At 41.7% G+C, this 24,850-nt stretch overlaps 1 protein-coding gene across 1 annotated transcript in view; it reads left to right on the top strand.

Moving 5' to 3' along the window:
- EPS8 (epidermal growth factor receptor pathway substrate 8) overlaps positions 1 to 24,850 on the top strand; it is a 182,974-nt gene that overhangs the window by 120,780 nt on the left and 37,344 nt on the right. The window contains 8 exon segments of the mRNA XM_032220802.1: positions 1,803 to 1,885; positions 4,665 to 4,801; positions 7,187 to 7,260; positions 10,669 to 10,795; positions 12,538 to 12,626; positions 15,473 to 15,547; positions 17,540 to 17,688; positions 24,504 to 24,687. Of these exon segments, the coding sequence (XP_032076693.1) occupies positions 1,803 to 1,885; positions 4,665 to 4,801; positions 7,187 to 7,260; positions 10,669 to 10,795; positions 12,538 to 12,626; positions 15,473 to 15,547; positions 17,540 to 17,688; positions 24,504 to 24,687 (918 nt within the window).

A 24,850-nucleotide genomic window follows, 5' to 3' on the forward strand; every position in this document is an offset into this window, starting at 1 on the left:
AGAAACCTACAACAAAGACTTAAAATATTTGATTGTAAATGTGTTAACAGCAGCCAGAATTGTATTTGCAAAAAACTGGAAAAATGAAACAATACCAAAAGAGGAAGAAATCATTCGAAAAATAATGGACTGTGCCGAAATGAGTAAATTGACATTTGAAATTAGAGAGCAAGAGGATGAACAATTTTATAAGATATGGGACTTGTTTTATCAATGGCTAAGGGGAAAAAAAACAAAATTTTGGAAATGAAAAATGATACACTTATGCCTTAATTGGAAAAAGTAAATGATGATATAATTATGATGTGAAATAATTCAACAATGATATAAGGAAGTACTAATATAAGGTCTGGTGATATAATGTATAAGGTTAAGAACTTATTATAATGATATTTCGCTGCTGATAAGGCAATTCCAATAGGGGAACAAATGAAAACTGGTATATATAGGCAGCGATGCCTTGTTGAACAATGAAGGAATAAGATCTCTGTTTGAAGGTATGAAATGCAAGATTAACAATGAATAGAAGTATATTCTCTGGGGGAAAATAATGCTAATGTTAACTGAATATATATTGTAGAAGGAAAATGAGACCTATAGTTACATTAGAGGAAATATCTGAGATGCTAAACATTATTTGAAGATGTAGATGTTAAAACAACCGTAATCAAACGACATGCTGCATGTGATGATGGGTTTTTTTTTCTTTCCCCCCCCCCCTTTCCTTCTTGGACTTTTTTTTTGTCCTTTTTGGCCTCCCCCCCTCCCCCTACCTTTTTTTCCCCTCTCTCCCTTGTTTTATTTTGTTGTTTTTTGTTTTTTAAACCCTAGCTTATTGTGGTGCTTATTAAATATACAATAGAGAGATACGGGATGTATAAACTTAGTAGGGATGCACCTGTGATTAAAATACATATTGTATGTGAAGATGGGTTCCCCCCCCCTTTTTTTTTATTCCATCCTCTCCCTTTCCCATTGTTGTCTGTGTAATAAAAAATAAAAATAATTAAAAAAAAATAATATAATATATTATTAATATAATATAGTATTAACTCAACATGGACAGAAAAAAATACTTAGGGTGGCCATCACGTAAGTGTCTAAAATATGAAAGGAAAGGTCTTTGCTGCATCTCATGTTATTTAAAATCCCAAATCTATCTATCTATATATGTGAAATACCACTCATGCATCATCATAAAATCTCCAGATGCGTAAAGCCTACATACTTGAAATTTGGCATGTATGTTCCTCTTGGCTTCCAGGTGCTTGCTAAGAAAGGATTTTTCAAAATGACATCAGATCATTAGTATTTCTTAGATTATTATTAACACGCTCTGATGCCAAGGAGTTAGACGTTCTACTCCTCCTCCCCACCTGAAACGAATTCTGTTCCAACTGCCACTTGGGTATGGGCATGGCCACCCCGTGACTCATCTGGCCTGCGGGCTGGGAGTTTAGACATAGGAAAGGATCAATGGGGCCAGCCTGAGGGAGAGAAGGGGGATAGGAGAGGAGAGACTTCTGTGGGGCAAGCCTCAGGGAGAGAGAGGAGAGGCCAATTGTAACTACTCATTAGTTTTCAAGCTATAAGTGTCGATTTATCCAGCTAGTCACCTAATGAAGTTGATTGGCCACTGTTTCTGGATGGATGAAGAGAGTACAAGCGGAAAGCGAACATTACAGAATTTGCGGGTATAAGATATGGTGGCCACTCTGCCTCTAAAGCCTCAGTGCGTTCAATTGACTGCTTGCTCAAGCGTTCAGCAGTGCATCAAATTAATTGCTTCTGCTTCTGCTCAGGCCAACTTTATCCACGATGACATCGAAAGCGCAATCGGCGATAGCAAAGGAGGGAAAGCAAAGCAGCGACTTGAAACACTCAGGTAAAACCAAAGCCTTGCCTTGCAAATCTTTCCTAGCGCTTTCCGGCAAGGGGTACATTAAGAAAGCTGGTCATGCAGGCAATATATTTTGGGCTGTGGAAAGTGACATAGATTCACTTTGATGAAGTGATTGGGGCTGTGAAGGGAACACGATTCACTCTGATGAAGCAAAGAGATCAGCCCACTTCTCTCCACAAAGGAAATCAAGTGGCCTCGAATTATTTCAGATCTGTGGTGTGGGAGCAGGCAGCTGGCTTCAGCGCTCTTCCCAGTTCATTGGCTGAAGTGCTTCCAAAGCAGCACATAAGCTTTGGGACGGCACGTAGCAATGTGTGCCAACGCCACACAGCTGGGCACACTGAAGCCGCTGAGCATTTGCTGAAGCAACTCAGCAGGAGAGAGCCGTTCAGCCAGTGCTGAAGGAGCTTTGAACAGCATTTAGTCCAAAGTTTCATCAAAACCTGGCATCTCTTCAGAGGTTCGTACAATCCTGCTGTATGTTAAACCTCCAATAACAGAAGCTGCAGCTCTTTCATATTTCTTGCTAACCACTTCAATAAAAGAATATATTGTCCTCAGGCATTGCATTACACTTTCCTACCGGTGCCTGGGCTGGTCACAGTACAAACAGAATGCTGAAAACGAACAGATTTCTTTTTGGTCTGACTTGTGATGGTTCTTCTTATATTCTAGCAGATCCAAAAGTAACTAATTAAGAAACACACTTGGGGAGAACCCAGAGGTTTATAAAATTATTCTATGCCTCTCCCTCTCTTTTTCTGCCAAAGTAAAACTAAACAACCCCCCCCCCCCCTATGCAATCCAGTGAAATAAGGTAGTTGTAAAATGCATAGGGGCATGGTGGCTCAGTGGCTAAGATGCTGAATGTGTCCATCAGAAAGGTCGGTAGTTCGGCGGTTCGAATCCCTAGCACCGCGTAACAGAGTGAGTTCCCATTACTTGTCCCAGGTTCTGCCAACCTAGCAGTTGGAAAGCATGTAAAAATGCAAGTAGAAAAATAGAAACCACCTTTGGTGGGAAGGTAACAGCGTTCCATGCGTCTTCAGCGTTTAATCATGCCGGCCACATGACCACGGAAACATCTTCGGACAGCGCTGGCTCTTCGGCTTTGAAACAGAGATGAATACTGTCCCCTAGAGTCAGGAACGACTAGTATATACATGCGAGGGGAACGTTTACCTTTTTCTAAAATGCATTGTTTCCAGCTCTACACAGCTTGTGTTATTGCAGAGGCAAAAATGGTTATCTGCATAAATGCCTTGAAACAACAGTTCTTGTCATGCTTAAGAATGCATTCGAACATTTTGGTGCAGTTTCTGCTTGGCTTAGTAAACCAGCACAATTTCAGAATTGTCCTTCCGTGGGCCTTTTGAAACGCTGTGTGGACACTTTCTCTGTTTTGGCCACGAGCTCTTTAAAACCAACAAGCGTAAACTGAAATCCCATTGTTGAAACATTGCCTCTGCCTTTCTCATCTGTTATTGAAATCTGAACTTCAGTAACTAATACCTCTAGCACAGGGGTGTCAAACCCACGTTGTCATGTCGTTACATGACGTATCGTGACTTTTTCCCCTTCACTAAACTGGGCCTGGGCGTGGTCAGAGCATAGCAATAGCAATAGCAGTTAGACTTATATACCGCTTCATAGGGCTTTCAGCCCTCTCTAAGCGGTTTACAGAGTCAGCATATTGCCCCCAACAACAATCCGGGTCCTCACTTTACCCACCTCGGAAGGATGGAAGGCTGAGTCAACCCTGAGCCAGTGAGATTTGAACAGCTGAACTGCCGAATTGCAGTCAGCTGAAGTAGCCTGCAGTGCTGCATTTAACCACTGCGCCACCTTGGCTCTCCAGCATGACACATCCAGCCCACAGGCTGTGAGTTTAACACCCCTGCTCTAGCATAAGAGGGAAGGAAAATTTCAATATTTAAAATAGTCAAGAGAAAGGTAAACATTTTTCTTTATTTTCCTTGTACTGGTTGTGTTAATGTCAAAGAAAGTTTGTTTATGTGGTCACAAAGAATGGCCACCTAGTCAAATCCAATTAAGCAGCTTCTGTTTTTTTACGCTATTTTGTTCTAAATAGAAGGCAGTTCTGCAATGGAAGGATATAAAACTCTAATGGTGCAGTGATTAAAGTGCAGTATTGCTGGCAAACTCTGTCCACAGCCTGGAGTTTGATCCTGGCGGGGCTCAAGGTTGTCTCAGCCTTCCATCCTACAGAATTTGGTAAAATGAAGACCCAGATTTTTTGGGGGGGTGGGGCAATAAGCTGACATTGTAAACCACCCAGAGTGTGCTGTAAAATGCTATGGAGCAGTAAGTGCTATTGCTAAAACTCAGCTTCACCAAAAGGTGGGTGGATGAACAGACAGACAGATGGACATACTGACAATTGATCTCTGTTGCTATATGCCGCTTCTGGCAGACAGTCATGGCAATACAAATTGGCCAATAACAATAGCAACAGCATTTAGACTTATATATCGCTTCACAGTGCTTTACAGGCCTCTCTAAGCGGTTTACAGAGTCAGCCTATTGCCCCCAACCTCTGAGTCCTCAGTTTACTGACCTCGGAAGGATGAAAAGCTGAGTCAACCTTGAGCCGGTGAGAATTGAACTGTAGCCAGCAGAAGTAGCCTGCAGTACTGCATTCTAGCCACTGCATCACCACAGCTCTTAACCAACATCTGAAAGAGGAGATCTTGTTTTCTTGTTGTTTCAATGTTATATCATTATTTTGTTTCCTATCTAGGATGATTTCCAGATCAGAGAGTGCCATTCCTCCACCTCCCAGAGCCCCAGCTCCTGTCCCCCCAGGGACTGTTACACAGGTGGATGTCCGCAGCCGGGTGGCGGCTTGGTCTGCGTGGGCAGCTGAACAGGGAGATAGTGAGTGTTGCTAAGACTTTGAGATGTGGGTGTTCTGCTCTGGACATTATGGAGCCCTGCCTTAGGGTGATATGACTCGTTCTCATACAGTAAATGACCTAGTACCATGACGGCAAACCTATGGCACATGTGCCACAGGCGGCATGCGGAGCCATTTGTTAGGGCACAAGAGGAATTTCCCTGTCAGCTCCAACGCACATCTGGGTCCCCATAGGGCCGTTTTTTGCCCTCTGGAGCCTTCAGGAGGCTTCCAGAAGCCTTCGGAGGGTGAAAAACAGCCCTATGGGCAAATCGGAAGTCCATTCCCGAACTTCCGGTTTGCCCGTAAGGCCGTTTTTTGCTCTTCGGAGGCTTCAGGGAAGCTGGGGGGGGGGCTGTTTTCACCCTCCTCAGGCAACTAGAAAGCCTCTGGAGCCTGAGGAGGGCAGAAATTGGGTCCATTGCGTGCCAAAAGCACGGGGGGGGGGGAGAGTAGGGGTCGCACGTGCATGCGTGCATGCAGGGGTGGAGTGTCGCATGCGTAGCATTATAGGTGCATGACCCCCCCCTGTGCTTTTGGCACGCAATGGGAAAAAGCTTCGCCATCACTGTCCTAGTAGAATAAATTGAAGGTATTCTACTCTCATTTAGCTTATGTTTCAACTATTGTTTTAGTTTACTTTTTAAAGAAATATTTTGACCCACCTATGGGAGGTCACTCCATGGTGTCTAGTCTTGAGTATGACTAGACTCTTGAACAAGCCGGCTGTTAGTCAAATCAGGTATGGAGAAAGATAGCAATTGACATGAAGACTAAAGAGCCATGCCAAGGTATTTTTACGATATTTGAGCATAAAATAAGATATCAGAACCAGTCAAAGTGCCATAAATGGTGATCAGGGCAACTTTAAAAATGTAAAACCAGGGTTCGATGGGAGAAAAAATAAACAACAAATCTTTACTGACATAGCACTTCTAACACTAGCTCTGTTAGACTTAAAATTTGACAAATTTTGATTGGGCATCACCAAGCGTTTCAAGTTTGCTTTTACTAGATTTAGAATTTTTTTTCTAATTAGACTTTCATTCCTGAATAGCACCGTAGTCTTGATATCTACTCTTAAGACACCTATTTTATGGGATTTCACATTTTGCTAAATCATAAACCTAGGCAGGATTCAGATGAATGCTGGATACTTCGTGGTTCAGTATATCATGTGGATGCAACCATCATGTTGTTGAGTATGTACCCATAGATGTTGGCATTGAGCTTGGCTGGACTTTGGCCAAATGTTGTTTCCCAAATCTCAGTCCCTTGTGTGGATTTCATACTTTACAGCACAGGAAGTCTACATTCCTTTCTAGTTGTCTCCATCTCAACCATCTTAGGCATCAAGGCTAAAGCAGGTCTCCAACCTTGGAACTTTAAGACTTGTGGACTTTAAGAGTTCCTCAGCCAGTGGACTCTTGAAGTCCACAAGTCTTAAAGTTGCCAAGGTTGGAGACCCCTGCGCTAGACAAAGCCTGCAGCAAAAATCTTCTTTGCAAGCATCATATTTGGATGACCTAAATAAGGAGATTGAAATTGGATTTCTAGCAAAAATAATGGGACCATTGCTTCAATTCAGGCTTAAAAGATAGAAATTTGTGGATTTTTTTTGCAAGAATAGTAAGCAAAATTATGCTTTGTGGCTTTAGCAAGCTGAGTGCATATTTCTTTATTGACGATAGGCAACTGTTATGTTCTCAAGATGACTACAAGGTCCTGCTTCCTGTATTCCCCCAATAACTGAAATCTCTAGGATGTATAATAGGGTCAAGGGCTTCTATTACGATACTTCTTTAAATATGGGGTATGCATTTTGGGTAGGGCACTTGACCCTGCTCTCTTCTTCCAATTCCATTTACATTTTCCAAATATGTAACCATTGATGTTCTATTTCAGCTTTCATAGGCCAGATTCATTCATTACTGAATTAATATATTTTCCAGGTCACATGAGAGATTGAATGATAAGCTTATCCGATCACCTAGGTTCTCACAAGACCCTAAGCCACAATCATCACATTTTTTTTTACAATTGACATTGGTGGCCAAATTTGTGTTCAAAGCAATGGCCTTAAAATATGCAAGGACAAAAACTTCCATGATATCCATTGAGTTGGATGTTGATTGGAAGAAGCTGCAAATCACAATACCAGTGAAGAAAAAATACCTTCCAAGTCACATTTGTTATCTGTTGAATGGTGTAGACTTTCTTATTTCATTCAGAGAAAAGCCAATCAATCTTAGTATGTTGTGCAAACACTACATTTTTCAGTAACTTTGTTAAAATTGTTGGGGGCAATCACAGCCACAGTTTCTCTCCCCTGGAGGAAGCTTCTCTTCATCTCTTTGTTTCTTCAGGTGAAAAACCAAAGCAATACCATGAGCATGAAGAATCAGCTGAAATGATGGCAGCCAAGATTGACCGAGATGTTGTAAGTGGCCAAAGAGATTGCTTGCAAGATGTTTTGATGTTCCTCAAATTGGGTGGGGCTGTAGATATTGTCCATTCACAATTTTTTTCCTCCCAACAGTAAAGTTCAGGGCTGTGAAATAGGAAGTCATTTACTGGTTCCTAAACTCATTTATTCCTGGTGGCTCAGTGGCTAAGACGCTGAGCTTGTCAATTAGAAAGGTTGGCAGTTCAGCGGTTCGAATCCCTAGCGCTGCGTAGCTCCCGTTACTTGTCCCAGCTTCTGCCAACCTAGCAGTTCAAAAGCAGGTAAAAAATGCAAGTAGAAAAATAGGAACCACCCTTGGTGGGAAGGTAACAGTGTTCCATGCACATTTGGCATTTAGTCATACCAGCCACATGACCACAGAGACATCTTCGGACAATGCTGGCTCATCGGCTTAGAAACGGAGATGAGCACCATCCCCTAGAATCGGGAACGACTGGCACATATGTGTGAGAGGAACCCTTACCTTTAAGGTCATTTATTCCAAAATTCCATCTAGAAGCTGCCCAATACTTCAGTTATGGAGAGGAGCTTAAATAACCACCTGCCACTACCTCCTTTTCTTCATGCTGGCTTCTGCTCAGTATTTAATAGTCTCAGGTGCTTCCCTGCCTCTTCCCTAATGAGCAACATGCTTTATTTCAGAGACTTTTAATTTTATTTCTCAATCAAGTCCCAGCATTGATTGCTCCCTTGAGTATTTTTAGGCTCCGATTCTGTTTCGTTACCGGTCTGGCCAGCAGTGGGAAGCAACCGGTATCTTCCCAGATTGCAAGAAAAGTCCAACAGCAGGCAATATTGTGATTTGTGTTGATTTGGATTAAAACTGAGGTTTTTTTCAGCAGTCAAGAGTGTAAAAAAAAAAAGGAAGGTGAAGAATCCTGATCTGCATAATTTCTGGCTAAGTTTGGGGGAAACGGGTCTGTTTTTCCATGCTTTATGTTTACTAGGCTGCCTGCTCCTGCCACAATTTCTTCTTAAAAGTGTGAAGCCACCCTGGGAGTCAGATGAAAAAGACATCCTTCAGTTGCCTAGCAACTGCAGTGTGATTGTCTGGCACCCTCTTGGAACTAAGGAATGACTACATGGAGGGTGTTAGTTGAGGTAAGGAAGAGTGAGGTGGAGGACTGTACGCCTGATAAGGATGTATAGAGGATGTGGAAAGACCCAGATGCTATATTAACTACTGAACAGTAGGAGGCATCACATGACCATTAAATGCCCCTGTTAGAAGAACTCTTCTATGTCTGAAGAGTTCCAGTTCACACAATAAGTAGGTGTAGCATAGTGCTTCCTACTGGACAAGTACGGTTACAATGTATGGCTGTCAAATTTGGACCATAAGGAAGGCTGAGCGCCAAAGAATTGAGGCCTTTGAACTATGGTGCTGAACAAGATTCCTGCGAGTCCCTTGGACTGCAAGGAGATCAAACCGGTCAGTCCTAGAGGAGATCAACCCTGACTGCTCTTTAGAAGGCCAGATCCTGAAGATGAAACTCAAATACTTTGGCCACCTAATGAGAAGGAAGGACTCCCTGGAGAAGAGCCTCCTGCTGGGAAAGACTGAGGGCCAAAGAAGAAGGGGACGAGAGAGAATGAGGTGGATGGATGGAGTCACCGAAGAAGTAGGCGTGAGCTTAAATGAACTCCAGAGGATGGCAAAATACAGGAAGGCCTGGAGGAATGTTGTCCGTGGGGTCACAATGCGTCGGACATGACTTCGCAACTAACAACAACAATTGGACAAGTAGCTAATATAGCATCTAATGCTACTTACTGTAGGCCAAGTAATGGAGCTGGTCTTGTAGCATGAAAACAATTTGAAGGTATATTGGGGAAAAAAGGAAGGTGAATTTGCTTAGGTTCTTTAAAACCAAGAACTTTCTTCCTTGAACAGCGGTTTTCATATCAGAGCTTATCAGAAGGAAGCTTCTCCAGCATCTGCCCCGGAAGTCTTTTTTTTTTTTATGTTGCTGATAATCCTGAGAGCATGTTCTTTTCCTTGTACTTAAGAAAGAACTGGGAATCTTTGTGTACTTAGGGTGCTGCCACACAAACTCGGAATGCAGTCTATGATTTATAACAATTTCCTTTTCCAGATGTGGATTTCAGAGAAAGATCGATACAGGTGGGGGCGGGGAAAGTTGGCTGGTAACAGTTCCCCTCGCACATATGTGCTAGTTGTTCCTGGGTCCAGGGAGCGGTGCTCATCTCCATTTCAAAGCCAAAGAACCAGAGCTGTCTGAAGGCGTCTCCGTGGTCATGTGGCTGGCATGACTAAATGCTGAAGGTGCATGGAGCACTGTTACCTTCCCTGGAACGCTTATTATTTTTCTACCTGCATTTTTACATGCTTTTGAACTGCTAGGTTGGCAAAAGCTGGGACAAGTAATGGGAGCTCACTCCATTATGCAGTGCTAGGGATTCGAACCACCAATTTCCAAATGGGGGAGGGCGCATAGAATTATGGGTGTGCGCGTGCGTGTGCACAACCCCCCCACGCTCCCCCCCCCACTTTTGGCACGCAATGGCAAAAAAGTTAGCCATCACTGCTATAGAAACTTAATTCAGGACCGAATGAAAAGAAAGGAGGCGGAGTAGAACTATATTTGCATGTGCCTTGGCCTTCAATTGCTCTTTGTACTGAGAGCTAAAAATACTTTAAGTAAATCCAGATTCTCATTTCATAACCATGTAGGGGGGAAAAAAACCCCAACTGTTAACTAGAGCAGAAATAGTTTTATACTGTAAGTTCATAATTGCTTGCCTTGAGATAAGGCTAAAAAAAGGTTTCCTAGCACTATGATGGCAAACCTATGGTATGCGTGCTACAGGTTGCATGCAGAGCCCTCTCTGCACGAATGTGAGCTGTCGCCCCAGCTCAGCTCCACTGCGTATGCGCGCGCGCCTCCCACCAGCCAGCTGGTTTTCAGGTCTTTGCTGCGCATGCATGAGACGTGCGCATGTGTGGGGCTGTGCTCATACACAGGGATTGTGCACAGGGGGCGCATGCAGAGGGGGTTGCTCATGCATTGCATTATGGGTGTGCTCGCATTCGGCACGTGGCAACAAAAAGGTTAGCCATCTCTGCCCTAGCACCCCAGAAAGAATACAGTTAAGTCAAGATTGTGCGTGGGAAGATCTCAAATAATTACTCTCTAATCTTAACCAAGCACAGAGCTTTTATTGATGCCAGCTTTAGAACAAAGGAGAGAATCTAGACTCCAGCGATATGGTAATATCTGGTCATCTCCACTTTACAAGGTGTCCCTTTCTGTAGATAAATGTGCAGGTTCTCTGCAATGATTTCTCATTCTTCCCAACTCAACACTGCAACGTTTTGGATGACGTTCCTTCCATTCATAAACTGTCTATTTTCCTTAGCAAATCCTGAATCACATTCTGGATGACATTGAATATTTTGTCACCAAGCTTCAAAAAGCAGCAGAAGCTTTTACGGAACTCTCAAAGCGGAAGAAAAGCAAGAAAAATAAGAAGAAAGGACCAGGTGGTAAGGAAGAAAATTGTTTCTTCTTTCAGTAGTTTTCTGATCACATTTCACTTGGCTGAACTGTTCAGAGTTCCTCTGTTTAGTTAGATAAGTAGTAGCATTGGGCAGAGTTCAACAGACCTTACCCTTCAATCATTATCTGTCAAACATTAAGCATCAATCTGACCCCAAACACGACAGGAGTGTAACACTCCTGTTGTGTTTGGGGTCAGATTGATGCTTAATGTTTGACTAATGTTGAAAAGAAGAGGCAGATGATCTATTCTCTATTCTGTCGTTCGTTTGCATACATACTCAGCAGAACAAAGAAAATGGAATTTCCGTAAGCCATCCATCTTGAGTCAATTAACTCTTTTGTCTGGATTCAGGGTGTGTTAGTTTGGAGTATGAAATCTTGTGAAATGTTCCATTTCAAGTGCAAAATGGGCTCTTTCAAGTGTTTTGGAAGTGGGTTTTTTTTCATCCGGGAACAGAGATGATCTCTTTCAAGCCCTACATTTTCAAAAAAATGTTTCAAACAGTCAATCTCATGCTGGAGTTCCCCGCTCTTGAAGTGGGATTTGCAAATTTTTTCAGAACAAAATAATTTGCATCTGTGCAAGGGTTAAAATGCAGTATTGCAGGCAAACTCTGCCCACAGCCTGGAGTTTGATCTTGACCGGGCTCAAGGATGTCTCATCTTTCCATCCTTCTGAGGTCAGTAAAGTGAAGATCCAGATTGTTGGGGGCAATATGATGGGGGTAATATGATGACATTGTAAACCACCCAGAGAGTTCTGAAAAGCACTAAGGGGCGATACATAATTCTAAACACTGTTGTTATTGCTATTGCAAAGGTACAGGAATGAGGAGATTCATGCACAGGTGCTAGCTGCCAGTTATTCATTCTCAGCCATAGGTCAAAGTGGAAAATTATTGATTTACTATTCCACAATAGTCCAGTTTTTCTCAACCCCAGTATGCTATGTAGACTTCAACTCCCAGAATCCCCAGCCCAGCATGCTGACTGTGGAATTTTGGGAGTTGAAGGACACATGGAGAGTTCTGGGAGTTGAAGTCCATGTTAAAGTTGCTGATGTTGTAGTGGATTACATCCATAATCTTCAATGAAAAAGTCTTCATCCTTTGGTGGATTGACTTGAGCTGATTCTTATTCTCTCTCTCCCCCACCCACCCTCCCTCTCTCCCCCTCCTTCTCCATCTCTCTCTCTCCATCGCCCTCTCTTTCTCCATCGCTATCTCTCCCTCTCTTTCCATCTCTCCCTCCCTCCCTTCCTCTCTCTCCCTCTCTCTCTCTCTCTCTCTCTCTCTTGCCTCTCTTCCTGTCTTTCCATCCATCCCCCCCTCTCGTGTCTTAAGGATGGATATGTGTTGACTGGGGAATGTAAAAGTCATGGGAGTTGGGAGATGCACCTAGAGGATACTAACTTGGGGGCAGGTTGGTTATTACCATTCTACAGAGTGAGTTGCAGGAGAATAAATGTATATGAAGAACGGGCTGCCAACTTTTAAAAGCTTCTTGCTGATAACACTTTCTCTCATTAGCCAAAGGACTGAGCTAGGACTCCATTGCTTCTATAGTTTATTGAGGACATGCAAAATGATACTCGCAGCTACACAGTCCGTTTATGCATCCCATTCAGTCTCGAATCTGATCCTCCTGTTTTGCCAATGATGAAAATATTTCTATAGGTACTCCTCTAAGTCATTTTGCTTTCATTTTTCTATTTATTTTTCACCAGAGGGGGTCTTAACTCTCCGTGCAAAGCCTCCATCTCCAGATGAATTTGTGGACTGTTTGCAAAAATTTAAGCATGGTTTCAACCTTTTGGTAAGTGACTATGAGCTGGCTACACCAAGCAATTCCAGGTTTTTGTTGAAGCCTTGATAGCAATAGTCAATTTGTTTTTTAAATCTGTTGCTACAATCTGCCACCGTGAATTTCACCAGCTTTCCTGTAAATTGCAACTCAGATTTCCTTAACGGAACATACTTTCTTGGCAATTGTACAAACTGTTTCTGAATTGTTTGTTTTAGAACAAAAGGGAAACGATCTAAAGGGGTGATCATATAGTGGTATTAGAGCTCACTTTCTTTAGAAATATGTTTTTAAAAAATTTCATCACACTCAGCTAAAGTATTGCTTCCAGGACTTTTTGTAGGATTGTTTTTCAAGCTACAACACAAGAATCTTTCTAGGATGCTTCAGAGAGTATGAAAAATAAGTTGCGATATTCCTACTTTCACCCTCTTCTTCCTTTTGCTGCAAACAATAACTTCATTTTGTGATTTGTAATTTGTAAATAAAACTTTTAAAAAATACACTCCATAAACATTCTATTTTTCCACTGCTAAGTTCTCATTCATAATCGGAAATCAGAGAGGAAGGCTCCCCTACCACATTGATGATTTGACAGTTCCTTCACTGATTCAGATGGGCACCATCCCACATCTGAATAACTCTTGAGGTGCACAAGAACAAAATCACGATGGATTCTAAGGCAGAATATCCTATTTAAAACTGTTAAGCTAACTCTCCTCCTTGCTGGTGTTCTAATGTTCTCTGCATTCTTTCTCTTTTTGATCATCATTTTTCTAATCCCAGGATTGCAAATGTATGACATGCAGGCCAGAGCTGGCATGCCGAACCCTCTCTGTGGGCAAGAATGCCATCACCAGCTGCTCTCTTCCGTGTTCTGGCACGCACATCAGAGGTGGTATTCAGCAGTTCTGGAGAACCAATAGCGGAAATTTTGAGTAGTTGGGAGAACCAGTAAATACCACCTCTGACTGCCCCCGCCCCCATCTATTCTCTGCAGTGGAGGGTTTCAAAAATTGTTCGAACCTACTCTGTGGGTGTGGCCTCCTTTGAGAGAGTGGCTTGCCGCCCATGTGACCGGATATGAAGATGCCGACGACACTTGTCAGAACCATCTTAAATTACCTCACACACAGCACTGGCATGCATAAGAATAGGATGTAAACTTGTTTTTTAAAAGGCATCTTTGGTTTGCATTAAAACAACTTCAACACACGCAATGTTCTGATTGCACCACAAATGCAGTAGTCATCCTTACCTTTCACAGAGGCCCTGAGTTTTATAAATATGAGCATGAGAGTGTAGAATAATCATATCCAAGGACCAGTGGTGGGTTTCAAAAAAATTTGGAACCTCTTCTGTAGGTGTGGCCTGCTTTCCGGGTCCACTGGTGGGACCTCTTCTAACCGGTTCGGTAGATTTGACTAACCGGTTCTACCGAATAGGTGCGAACTGGTAGGAACCCACCTCTGATTCTCTGCCTCCTGAGTCCCATCTGATCAGGAGGGAATGGGGATTTTGCAGTATCCTTCCCCTCCCATGCCCACCAAGCTGTGCCATGCCACACCCACCAAGCCACGTCCACAGAACCAGTAGTAAATTTTGTTTGAATCCCACCACTGATTTAAACTATCACTGTTACTGATCCTAGAGCAGGGATGTCAAACTCATGGCCCATGGGCTGAATGCCTCACACAGTGGCCACCCCCACCCCCGGTTTAGCTAATGGGGGAAAGTCGCAATATGTCATGTGATGACGTGACAACGTGAATTTGACACCCCTGTTCTAGAGCATAGAAAGAGGACTATTTTAGTAGTAATATACATCATAATGATTGAATTGCCTTAGATCCCTGTTGCTTTTCATTTGTGTATCAATGCCTAATTTAAAATTTGCAGGGTGGATAGCAAAGAACTGAAACATTAAGAGAGACAGCCAGGGCTAACTCTTAAAAAAAAAGTCTTGAATTTTTTCTTGAAAATATTGCCTTTAATAAATAAACCTTGAAATAATATTTATTAAGGAATTGACCCTAAAAACATACGTACTGCATCAGAATGATATAACCCAACCAGCCTTTGTTAGTTTCTGAAAGTTTCTTTGCATAAACCATTCATTTTCCAATATCTAAGTCAAGAATTCGTATTTATTTGTGGTTTACACCTAGTTCTTTTTATTCACTCATCTTTTTTCTTTATAATGGTAAAATAAAGAGAGAAAGAATATCAGCAATAAACAAGTCATGACTGCATTGCTGATTTAAAAGATTTCCTTTGGTTTATTCAGAAAACTATGGCTTAAATACATCCTTATTTAGTTTAAGAAATTTTTGATTAGATTGAGTAGATTAGATTGATCAGAAGATTAGTCTTATCTATCATCTGTCTGTCTGTCTGTCATCTATCTATCTATCTATCTATCTATCTATCTATCTATATCTCAGTTCTCTCTCTCTCCTTATCTACCTATCTCTCCCTATCTACCTCTCTATATCTATCTATCTGTCTGTCTATCATCTAACTATATATGTCTATCATATATATCTATGTATCTATCACCTATGTATGTATCATCTATCTATCTATCTATCTATCTATCTATCTATCTATCTATCTATCTATCTATCTATCTATCTCTTATTTATTTATTTACTTATTTATAACAACATTGAATATGTATCAATATATAAACTTTTGAGATTTTAGCTGGCGTATCATTATAAAAATTTAAATTACCTTTTATCAATAACTGAGTTATGGCATGAACTGTGTTTGAAATATTTCAAATGCCCTTTTGAATTGCTGAACTTTGTTCTCCTAAGCTCTCTTCCATAACTCTCCCTTTTTACCTTTCACAGGCTAAATTAAAGTCACACATCCAGAATCCCAGTGCACCTGAACTGATTCACTTTCTGTTTACTCCTCTAAATATGGTAAGTCTGAAATATTATTTAATATCTAGGGACTCAGTTTATTTCTCTGAGTGCATCACAGCCTAATCCATGATGAATTTGCAGTGTTGAATGCAGAGGGTAGGGTGTATATCATGGAAATAAAAACCTTATTTTTTTTTATTGGCTTCCTTAAAGCTAGCTTACTCCACATTGAAATAAAAAAAAGACTCATCTGTTTTTAAACACCTCGATGGTATTTTAGTCAATTTTACCAATTCCAAGGGTTTTCTTTGGCCCAGAATCAAGAAAGAGTTCAACATTTTGAGCTTACATTTCAAAACTTAAAACTCACATTTAATCTACAGAGTTTAATCTACCAAGTACAAGTAGTCCTCAATTTTTAGAATTTTAATCCTAAATCAAAACATTCCATACGCCTGGAATTTTGGTCATGGGTCGTAGTGGTAAGTCAAGTCACCACATGGTCGCATTCAATTTCACAACCATTTTTACATTGGTCTTTAAGCAAGTTGCTTTGGTCTTTAAGCAAATCATGTGGTTGTTAATTAAATCCTATGGTGGTAAGTCGAAATCTAACATCCAATCGGTATTTTTTGTCAGAAAACAGCAAAAAAGTGTAAAATGCAATCACCTGATCACAGGATTCATACTAGTCATGCATGCAAATAGGTTGCTAAGTGTTTGAAATGCAATCACCCGACCACAGGGTTTGTGTGGCAGTTGTAACTTTGAGGACCTGCTGTAAATAAAACTTTTTTTTTTACTTTGTCCTAACTTTGAACAGTCCATTGAATGACCAGTCATAAATTGAGAATTACCTGTATGCATGTCTATGGAGATTCTCAGTCATCCAGGTCATGGTTGTCCCCAAAGGGCTTTTTCAAGAGGCAACTGGACTTTCTGTTTTTTCTTTGAAGACTTTGGCTTCTCATGGCAAGAAGCTTCTTCAGGTTCTTCTTCATTTCTGAAGAAGCTTCTTGGATGAGAAGCCAAAGTCTTCAAAGAAAAACAGAGAAAGTCCAGTTGCTTTTTGCAAAAACACATTTGGGAAAACCTGTATGCAAGGCAAAGGATCTTGTCCCTTTTAAGATACACAAAAACAAAAACTCCAATCCTCATATACATAGATTTTGAAAGGAAAACCAGGAATAGAATAGAATAAAAAAATTTATTGGCCAAGTATGATTGGACACACAAGGAATTTCTCTTTGGTGCAGATGCTCTCAATGTACATAAAAAGACAAGATACATTTGTCAAGAATCATAAGGTACAACACTTAATCATATTAGAAAACAATCAATATAAATCGTAAGGATACAAGCACAAAGTTACAGTCATACAGTCATTAGTGGGAGGAGATGGTCTTAATTACCCAACTACTTCTGCTAAATAACAGGGCATACCCACTACTGGCTTTATTCTGTAAGCAACCACATTACTTATACAATAGCAGAGTTGGAAGGGACCTTGGAGGTCTTCTAGTCCAACCCCCTGTCTAGGCAGGAAACCCTATACCATTTCAGACAAATGGCTATCCATCTTCTTCTTAAAGACTTCCAGTGTTAGGGCATTCACAACTTCTGGAGACAACTTCTGTTCCACTGATTAATTGTTCCAACTGTCAGGAAATTTCTCCTCAGTTCTAAGTTGCTTCTCTCCTTGATTAGTTTCCACCCATTGCTTCTTGTTCTACCCTCGGGTGCTTTGGAGAATAGCTTGACTCCCTCTTCTTTGTGGCAACCCCTGAGATATTGGAACACTGCTATCATGTCTCCCCTAGTCCTTCTTTCATTAAACTAGACATACCCAGTTCCTGCAACCGTTCTTCATATGTTTTAGCCTCCAGTCCCCTAATCATCTTTGCTCTTCTCTGCACTCTTTCTAGAATCTCCACATCTTTTCTACACCGTGGCGACCAAAACTGAATGCAGTATTCCAAGTGTGGCCTTACTAAGGCATTATAAAGTGGTATTAACATTATCTCAATGTACGTTTATTATTTCTTGTAGGTGGTACAGACAACAGGAGGACCTGAGCTTGCTAGCACAGTGCTCAGTCCCCTTCTGACGAAAGACACCATCGAGTTTTTACGTTGCATTGTCACAAGTGAAGAAGGACAACTCTGGGTATCTCTAGGGAATGCATGGACCAAAGCCAGGTAACAATTGAGTTGAATTCATATATTTGAACTGTGTAAAACTTCATGGGCGTATCTTCCATTTTGGGGTTTTTTTCCCACCAATCTGTACATCCTTCATATTAGAATAGAACAGAATAACAGAGCTGGAAGGGACCTTTGGTGATCTTCTAGTCCAACCCCCTGATTAGGCAGGAATCCCTATATTATTTCAGCCAAATAGTTGTTCAATATCTTCTTAAAAACAGCCAGTGTTGGAGCATTCACAATTTCTGGAGGCAAGTAATTTCATTGATTAATTGTCTTAACTGTCGGGAAATTTCTCCTTAGTTCTAGCTTGCTTACCTCCACTAGACCGATACGATCGCATCGATTAGGCCTCCTCCGAATTCCATCATCCAGCCAGTGCAGACTGGCAACTACCTGGAGGAGAGCCTTCTTGGTGGCTGCTCCGACCCTCTGGAACGAACTCCCCGTGGAGATTCGGACCCTCACCACCCTCCAGTCCTTCCGCGCCGCTTTAAAGATCTGGCTGTCCCGGCTGGCCTGGGGTTAAGATTCTAACCCCACCCGAATTGTGTGACTGTTGTGTTTTCTTTTTAATATGTTGTATTGTCTTCATGTTGGAAAATTGTTTGTCCTTCCCCCCCCCCCCTTTTTGAACTGTGAGCCGCCCTGAGTCCCCCCAGGGAAAAGGGCGGCATACAAATAAAGGGAAATGAAATGAAATGAAATGCTTCTCTCCTTGATTAGTTTCCATCATGAAATAAGTTCAAGAAAAAAAAAACTATATTGTTGGGGTTTTTTTTTTTAATTCAATTATTAATGTTTCAGTTTCCTTGTTTTTTCTTCCCGATGCAAGAATTCAGAAGCCTCTTGGCAAAGCCTCTCGATATGAAGAGGTTCCTTATACATCAATGAGCCATTATCGGCTAATTGATCACACAAATCAATAGACATTTTTGAGCAGATGCTCACAGCTTTTATAATGAAGACTGAATCCGGTTGGCTGGAGAGTGACACAAATCAGTGATCATAATTACATGATTGTCAGCATGCATTAAAACAGGCCCATACATAGATAATTATGCGTGTGTAATTACAGCCATTAATAAATTTTGAAATGATTGAGGGTTATTGTAAATAGATCCATTCTTGACACTGATGATTGCAAGAAACACAGGCAAAAAGGAATGAAATGTTTTCTGTACAGGAAAAAAAAAAGAGGAAAGCCAAAAGCATGAGATAAGACAGAATTTCCACCATAATTCTTAATTCGTGCAGTAGGCATGCCGTTTCAGCATACAGGTAGTCCTCGACATATGACCACGATCAGCCCCAAATTTCTGTTGCCAAACGAGACATTTGATAAGTGAATTTTGCTCCTATTTATGACCTTTCTTGCCACAGTTGCTAAGTGAATCACACCAGTTCTTAATTTAGTGACACGGTTGTTAAGTGAATCTTGCTTCCCCCTTTGACATTGCTGGTCAGAAGGTTGCAAAAGGGGATCACATGACCCTGGGACACGGCAACTGTCATAAATTGAAACCGTTGTCAAGCATCTGAATTTTGATCATGTAATTTATAGGGGTGCTGCAACGGTTGTAAGTGTGAAAAATGGTCATGTCACTTTTTTCAGTGCTATTGCAACTTCAAATAGTCATTTAATGAACCGCTGTAAGACGAGGACTACCTGTGATGCTTCCTCTTTTTATTTACTCCACTGTAATATTTAGGGACGCGGTGGCTCAGTAGCTAAGATGCTGAGCTTGTCGATCAGAAAGGTCTGCAGTTTGGTGGTTTGAATCCAGGGGTGGGTTTCAACCGGTTCGTGGCGGTCCCTGCGATCCGGTTGGTCGCCGAACCCGGAAGTAAGTAACTTCCGGGAACGGCGAAGCCTCCCCCCCCCCGCGCCCGCGCACCCACGCCCGCTCCTTACCCGGTTTTGCCGAATTCTGCGCTTCCACGCATGCGCAGGACGCATACAGTGCCTGCGCGATCCTCCAGAAGCAGCTGGAGCATCGCACAGACGCTAGTACGCATGCGTGCGCTGCGCGCGCGCGAGGACACCACCGGCCTCGTTCCAACCGAACCGGTTGGAACGGGGCGAGAAACCCACCCCTGTTTGAATCCCTAGTGCCACATAACTGAGTGAGCTCCCATTGCTTTTCCCAGCTTCTGCCAACCTGGTAGTTAGAAAGCATGTAAAAATGCAAGCATTAAAATAGGGACCACTTTGGTGGGAAGGTAATCGTGTTGGGTGTCCCTTCAGCTTTTAGTCATGTCAGCCACATGACCTTGGAGAACATCTTTGGACAACGCTGGCTCTTCGGCTTTGAAACAGAGATGAACACCGCCCCCTAGAGTCGGGAGTGACTAGCACATATGTGCAAGGGGAAGCTTTACCTTTACCTAATGTTGTCTACCCAGAAAACTGTCCTTGATACAGAGATATCCTGTAGAAATCCTCATTGGGGGAGGATAGGCAAACTGCCCCAAATTCTACTCCCTGGATTTATTGATCTGGAATGTTCCAGAATGCCAAGCTAGTATGGCACCTGGGGAGTTGCAATCAAAGCCCATCTGTTGGGGAGGTTTTTGCTGAGGGATCCCCACAGAGCTGTGGTTATTGAGAGAGGAATATGAATAGCATTGAAAGTTCTCAGTGTTTTGAGGCTTTTACTCCCCTTCAAATTGAAAGTTCATTTTAAGGAGACCACTTAAAAAGCGGAGAGAAGATCTTATCTCCTAGTCTTTTCTTGTCCCTCATAGTAGTCAAGAAGAACCAAGGAGAGAAGCAACCTAGAACTAAGGAGAAATTTCCTAACGGTGAGAGCAATCAATAGCAATAGCAGTTAGACTTATATACCGCTTCATAGGGCTTTCAGCCCTCTCTAAGCGGTTTACAGAGTCAGCATATTGCCCCCAACAACAATCCGGGTCCTCATTTTACCCACCTCGGAAGGATGGAAGGCTGAGTCAACCCTGAGCCGGTGAGATTTGAACAGCCGAACTGCAGAACTGCAGTCAGCTGAAGTAGCCTGCAGTGCTGCATTTAACCACTGCACCACCTCCGCTCTGTTCCAATGGAACCAATGGAATAGCTTACCTTCAGAAGTTGTGAGTGCTCCATCCCTGAAGACTTTCAAAAAGAGACTGGACAACCATTTGTTTGAAACAGTATAGGGTTTCCTGCTCGAACAGGGGGTTGGACTATAAGACTTCTGAGGTCCCTTCCATATTCTATGTTCTGATATAGGGTCTCCTTTTTGAGCAGGTGATGGGGCTAGAAGATTTCTGAGATTCTTTCCAACTCTCTTATTTTATATTCTACTAGCTGATAACCTGGCGTTACCCAGGTATTTATTTATAGGGGGAAAATGTCCGGACCAAACATAATTTCTAATGTTGGATTTTCCCCCTTACCAGAGGGAGACCCCTTGTGGAGTACTGTGAATCTGTTACGATGACAACTCACTGCACTGTGCAATAGAAGCCATTTTATGGCAGTACAGTAGAAGCTATTTTAAGGCACAACAGGCTGTATCTTTAACAGAAAACACTCCCGGGAGGTGTTAGGGGTATCTTACCCCCACAGTATTTGTTTCCAGAGAGTAAGTCATCTGTGTACCAAGCTTGGTTGAAATTGCTCAAAGCATTCTTGAATATTACTGGAACATACACACACAGGGAGTCATTTTTATATATATAGAAAGAAAAATGTTCTACTTCCTCTTAGTTCCTGCTGACATACTGATTTTGAAATGTGCCAGGAATGAACTTTAGAACACAGAAGATTCCCCCCACCCTATCTCTTTGTTGTCCTTGGTTGTCACATACTTGGTAACAATATTCTCCTGTACGGAGGTGATGGGAGATGTTCTTCTCCCAGGCGTTGCTTCCATTTCAATCCATTTCAAGAAGAGTTTCAGAGTGTGTTTAGCCCCCAGGGTTCTAAGCTTGCTGGGAGAAGTTTCATACTACCTTGAATAAGGAGAGGATGAAAGTTTTATTGAAGAAATTGTATTCGTTTGAATGAACTTGGAGGCCAGAGGGCATCTCCCCCGTTGCCATCAAACGCAATCACCACAGTTAAAAATGTCTTCTCAAACTTCCCATCCACGCTTGTAAAAGAACAGAAGCCATGCCGGCATGCAATTAATTTGGGCTTTTCCTTAAGCCTAATTGGCATTTGTCTTTTTGATTCATTTTTGAGAATAGTGCTCTGCATATCTGAAGATGGGGATAAATTAATGCCATGGCATTTTTGTGCAGGGCCTCTGATCAGGGAAAAAAAATTGGGCTTTCTAATGCACAACCTCGAGTAGGAAGAGCGGGTAGATCTCAATGGAATATTTTTCACCGATTCCTGAAATAATTGTCTAGTTGGAAGCTGTTGAAATCTCATCTCACGAGTATAAGAAACGTGGAAGTATTGCCACATTTTTCATTTGGCTGTACAGTCTTTATTTTCCCATAAATTGAGCGCAAACATCAGCATACATTCTCAACTCATCCTGTATTTATTTATTTATTGCTCCAATGCATTCAAGTCCCATTCCATTCCAAAATATCTAATGATGTAGTAGACCGAAGATGCTTAGAGTACTCTAATATTGGCAGACTTTAGTCACAAAAATGTCCTTGCTGAATTTCTTTCTCTATCAGTATTCAACCTTCTGATCCCAGTATTCTCAATGGGAATATAAGGCTAGATCAGTGTTGGTGAACCTTTTCGGCTCCAAGCGCCGAAATGGGAACGCACACACGTGCCGGAAACCGGAAGAGCAGCCACCCAGTGCGCATGCCCACACTGGGAAGATGATCTTCTGGTTTCTGGCATGCGCACCGGCCAGCTGGTCTTCTCAAGCGCATGCATGCCAGAAACTAGAAGACCTGGTGAATAGTGAGCATGCATGCACCGGAAACCGGAAGATCATCTTCCCTATGCACACATGTGCACCGGGCGGCTGCTCTTCTGGTTTTCGGCACTCCTGTGTATCTGAAGACCTGCTGGAACCGGAAGAACAACAGGCAATAGAGAGATGGCTCTGTGTGCCACTTCTGGCACTCCTGCCGTAGCTTTACCATCATGAGGCTAGATAATCTCATATCTCTATCTCTGTCTATCTGTCTATCTATCTGTATCTATCTAATCTATCAGTTTTCTATCTATCTATCTATCTATCTATCTATCTATCTATCTATCTATCTATCTCTATCTATCTATCTATCTATCTATCTATCTATCTATCTATCTATCTATCTGTCTATATCATCTATATCTATCTAATATCATATATCTATCTATATCATCTGTCTGTCTGTCTGTCTGTCTGTCTATCTATCTATCCTATCTATCTATCTATCTATCTATCTATCTATCTATCTATCTATCTATCTATCTATCTATCTCATATATATCATCTATCTATCTCATCTATCTATATCATCTATCTGTCTATCTATCTTTTTATCTATCTATCTATCTATCTATCTATCTATCTATCTATCTATCTATCTCATCTATCTATCTCATCTATATCTAATATCTATCTATATCTATCTATCTATCTACATCATCTATCTATCTATCTATCTATCTATCTATCTATCTATCTATCTACATCATCTATCTATCTATCTATCTATCTATCTATCTATCTATCTATCTATCTATCTATCTATCTATCTCGTCTGTCTGTCTGTCTGTCTGTCTGTCTGTCTGTCTGTCTGTCTGTCTGTCTGTCTATCTATCTATCTATCTATCTATCTATCTATCTATCTATCTATCTATCTATCTAATCTATCTTAGGTTGTAAAAGACTTTTGGGATCTTAAGGGAAATTGTTGTCTATTCTATGTAGTCCTTGACTTACAACCACAATTCAGCCCAAAATGTCTGTTGCTAAGTGAGAAAGTTGTTAAGTGAATTTTGCCCCATTTTACGAACTTTCTGGCCACAGCTCTTAAATGAATCACTGCAGTTGTTAAGTTAGTAGCACAGTTGTAAAATGAACCTGGCTTCTTCATTGTCTTCGCTTGTCAGAAGGTCATAAAAGGTGATCACATGATCCCAGGATGTTGAACTGTCATAAATATGAATCATTTGCCAAATGGCTGGATTTTGCAGTGCTCATCAGTGTTAAAAACAGCCGTAAATCATTTTTTTCAGTGCCGTTGTGACTTCAAATGGTCACTAAATGAAAGATTGTAAGTTGGGGACTACCCATACAGTTGTAACAAGAAATTGGAGCCAGCTTCCTTAAGGTCCTCTTTCTTGCTTCCAAAAATACTATTTGGAGCTACAGATATGCTGGAATTCATGTCTGTAGCCCTTTGTGTATGTAAGAGAGCTTGAGTTCAGAATTCCCTTACCTCTTGGGCAGAAGCCTCTGTAGGAAATAGAATGAGTGGAGTTGCTTTCTCCAGCTAGATCAGGGGGTCTCCAACCTTGGCAACTTTAAGACCTGTGGAGTTCAACTCCCAGAATTCCTCAGCTGAGGAATTCTGGGAGTTGAACTCCACAGGTCTTAAAGTTGCCAAGGTTGGAGACCCCTGAGCTGGATGGTCTTCTGATCTTTTGGGTTAATGCTCCCTCCACACCCAACCGTCATGATCACTAATGGCTGAAAGTAACAGGGATTGTCATCCCAACATATTTATAGAGAGCATCAGGTAAGGGAAGATTGTCGTCATGAAAAAAGAACATTCCTTTGTATAACGTAATGTGTGTGTGTGTGACTTGCTGTTTTGTAATCCAATTGTCACTTTACTCCCACTGGTGTAAAGGTTTTAAATTATGATGTTACTTTCCTTTGTCTTAAATGCAGAGCTGAGTGGCCCAAAGAGCACTTCATCCCACCCTATGTGCCCCGATTCAGGAACGGCTGGGAGCCTCCTTTGCCGAGCTTCATGGGGGCCCCAAATGAGCAAGAACTCAACCAGTTGGCTGAGTCGGTGGCCAATGTGGCCGAACAACAGAGGAAGCAAGAGATGAAAAGATTGTCAATCGAGGTACGGAAAACCATATATTTTATTCTCAATAGCCCAACTGCAGAAAGGGTTTATGTCAAGGCCTGGGCAGTTTAGCAACAGTGTGTGGTGCTTACATAACCCTTGGGTGGCATTTATGGCATCCCAGAATTAAATAAAATCTCAAAAGGCCACCAAACCTTTG

The sequence above is a fragment of the Thamnophis elegans genome, chromosome 7 (genome assembly GCF_009769535.1).
Source record: "Thamnophis elegans isolate rThaEle1 chromosome 7, rThaEle1.pri, whole genome shotgun sequence".
Taxonomy (NCBI): Eukaryota; Metazoa; Chordata; class Lepidosauria; order Squamata; family Colubridae; genus Thamnophis; species Thamnophis elegans.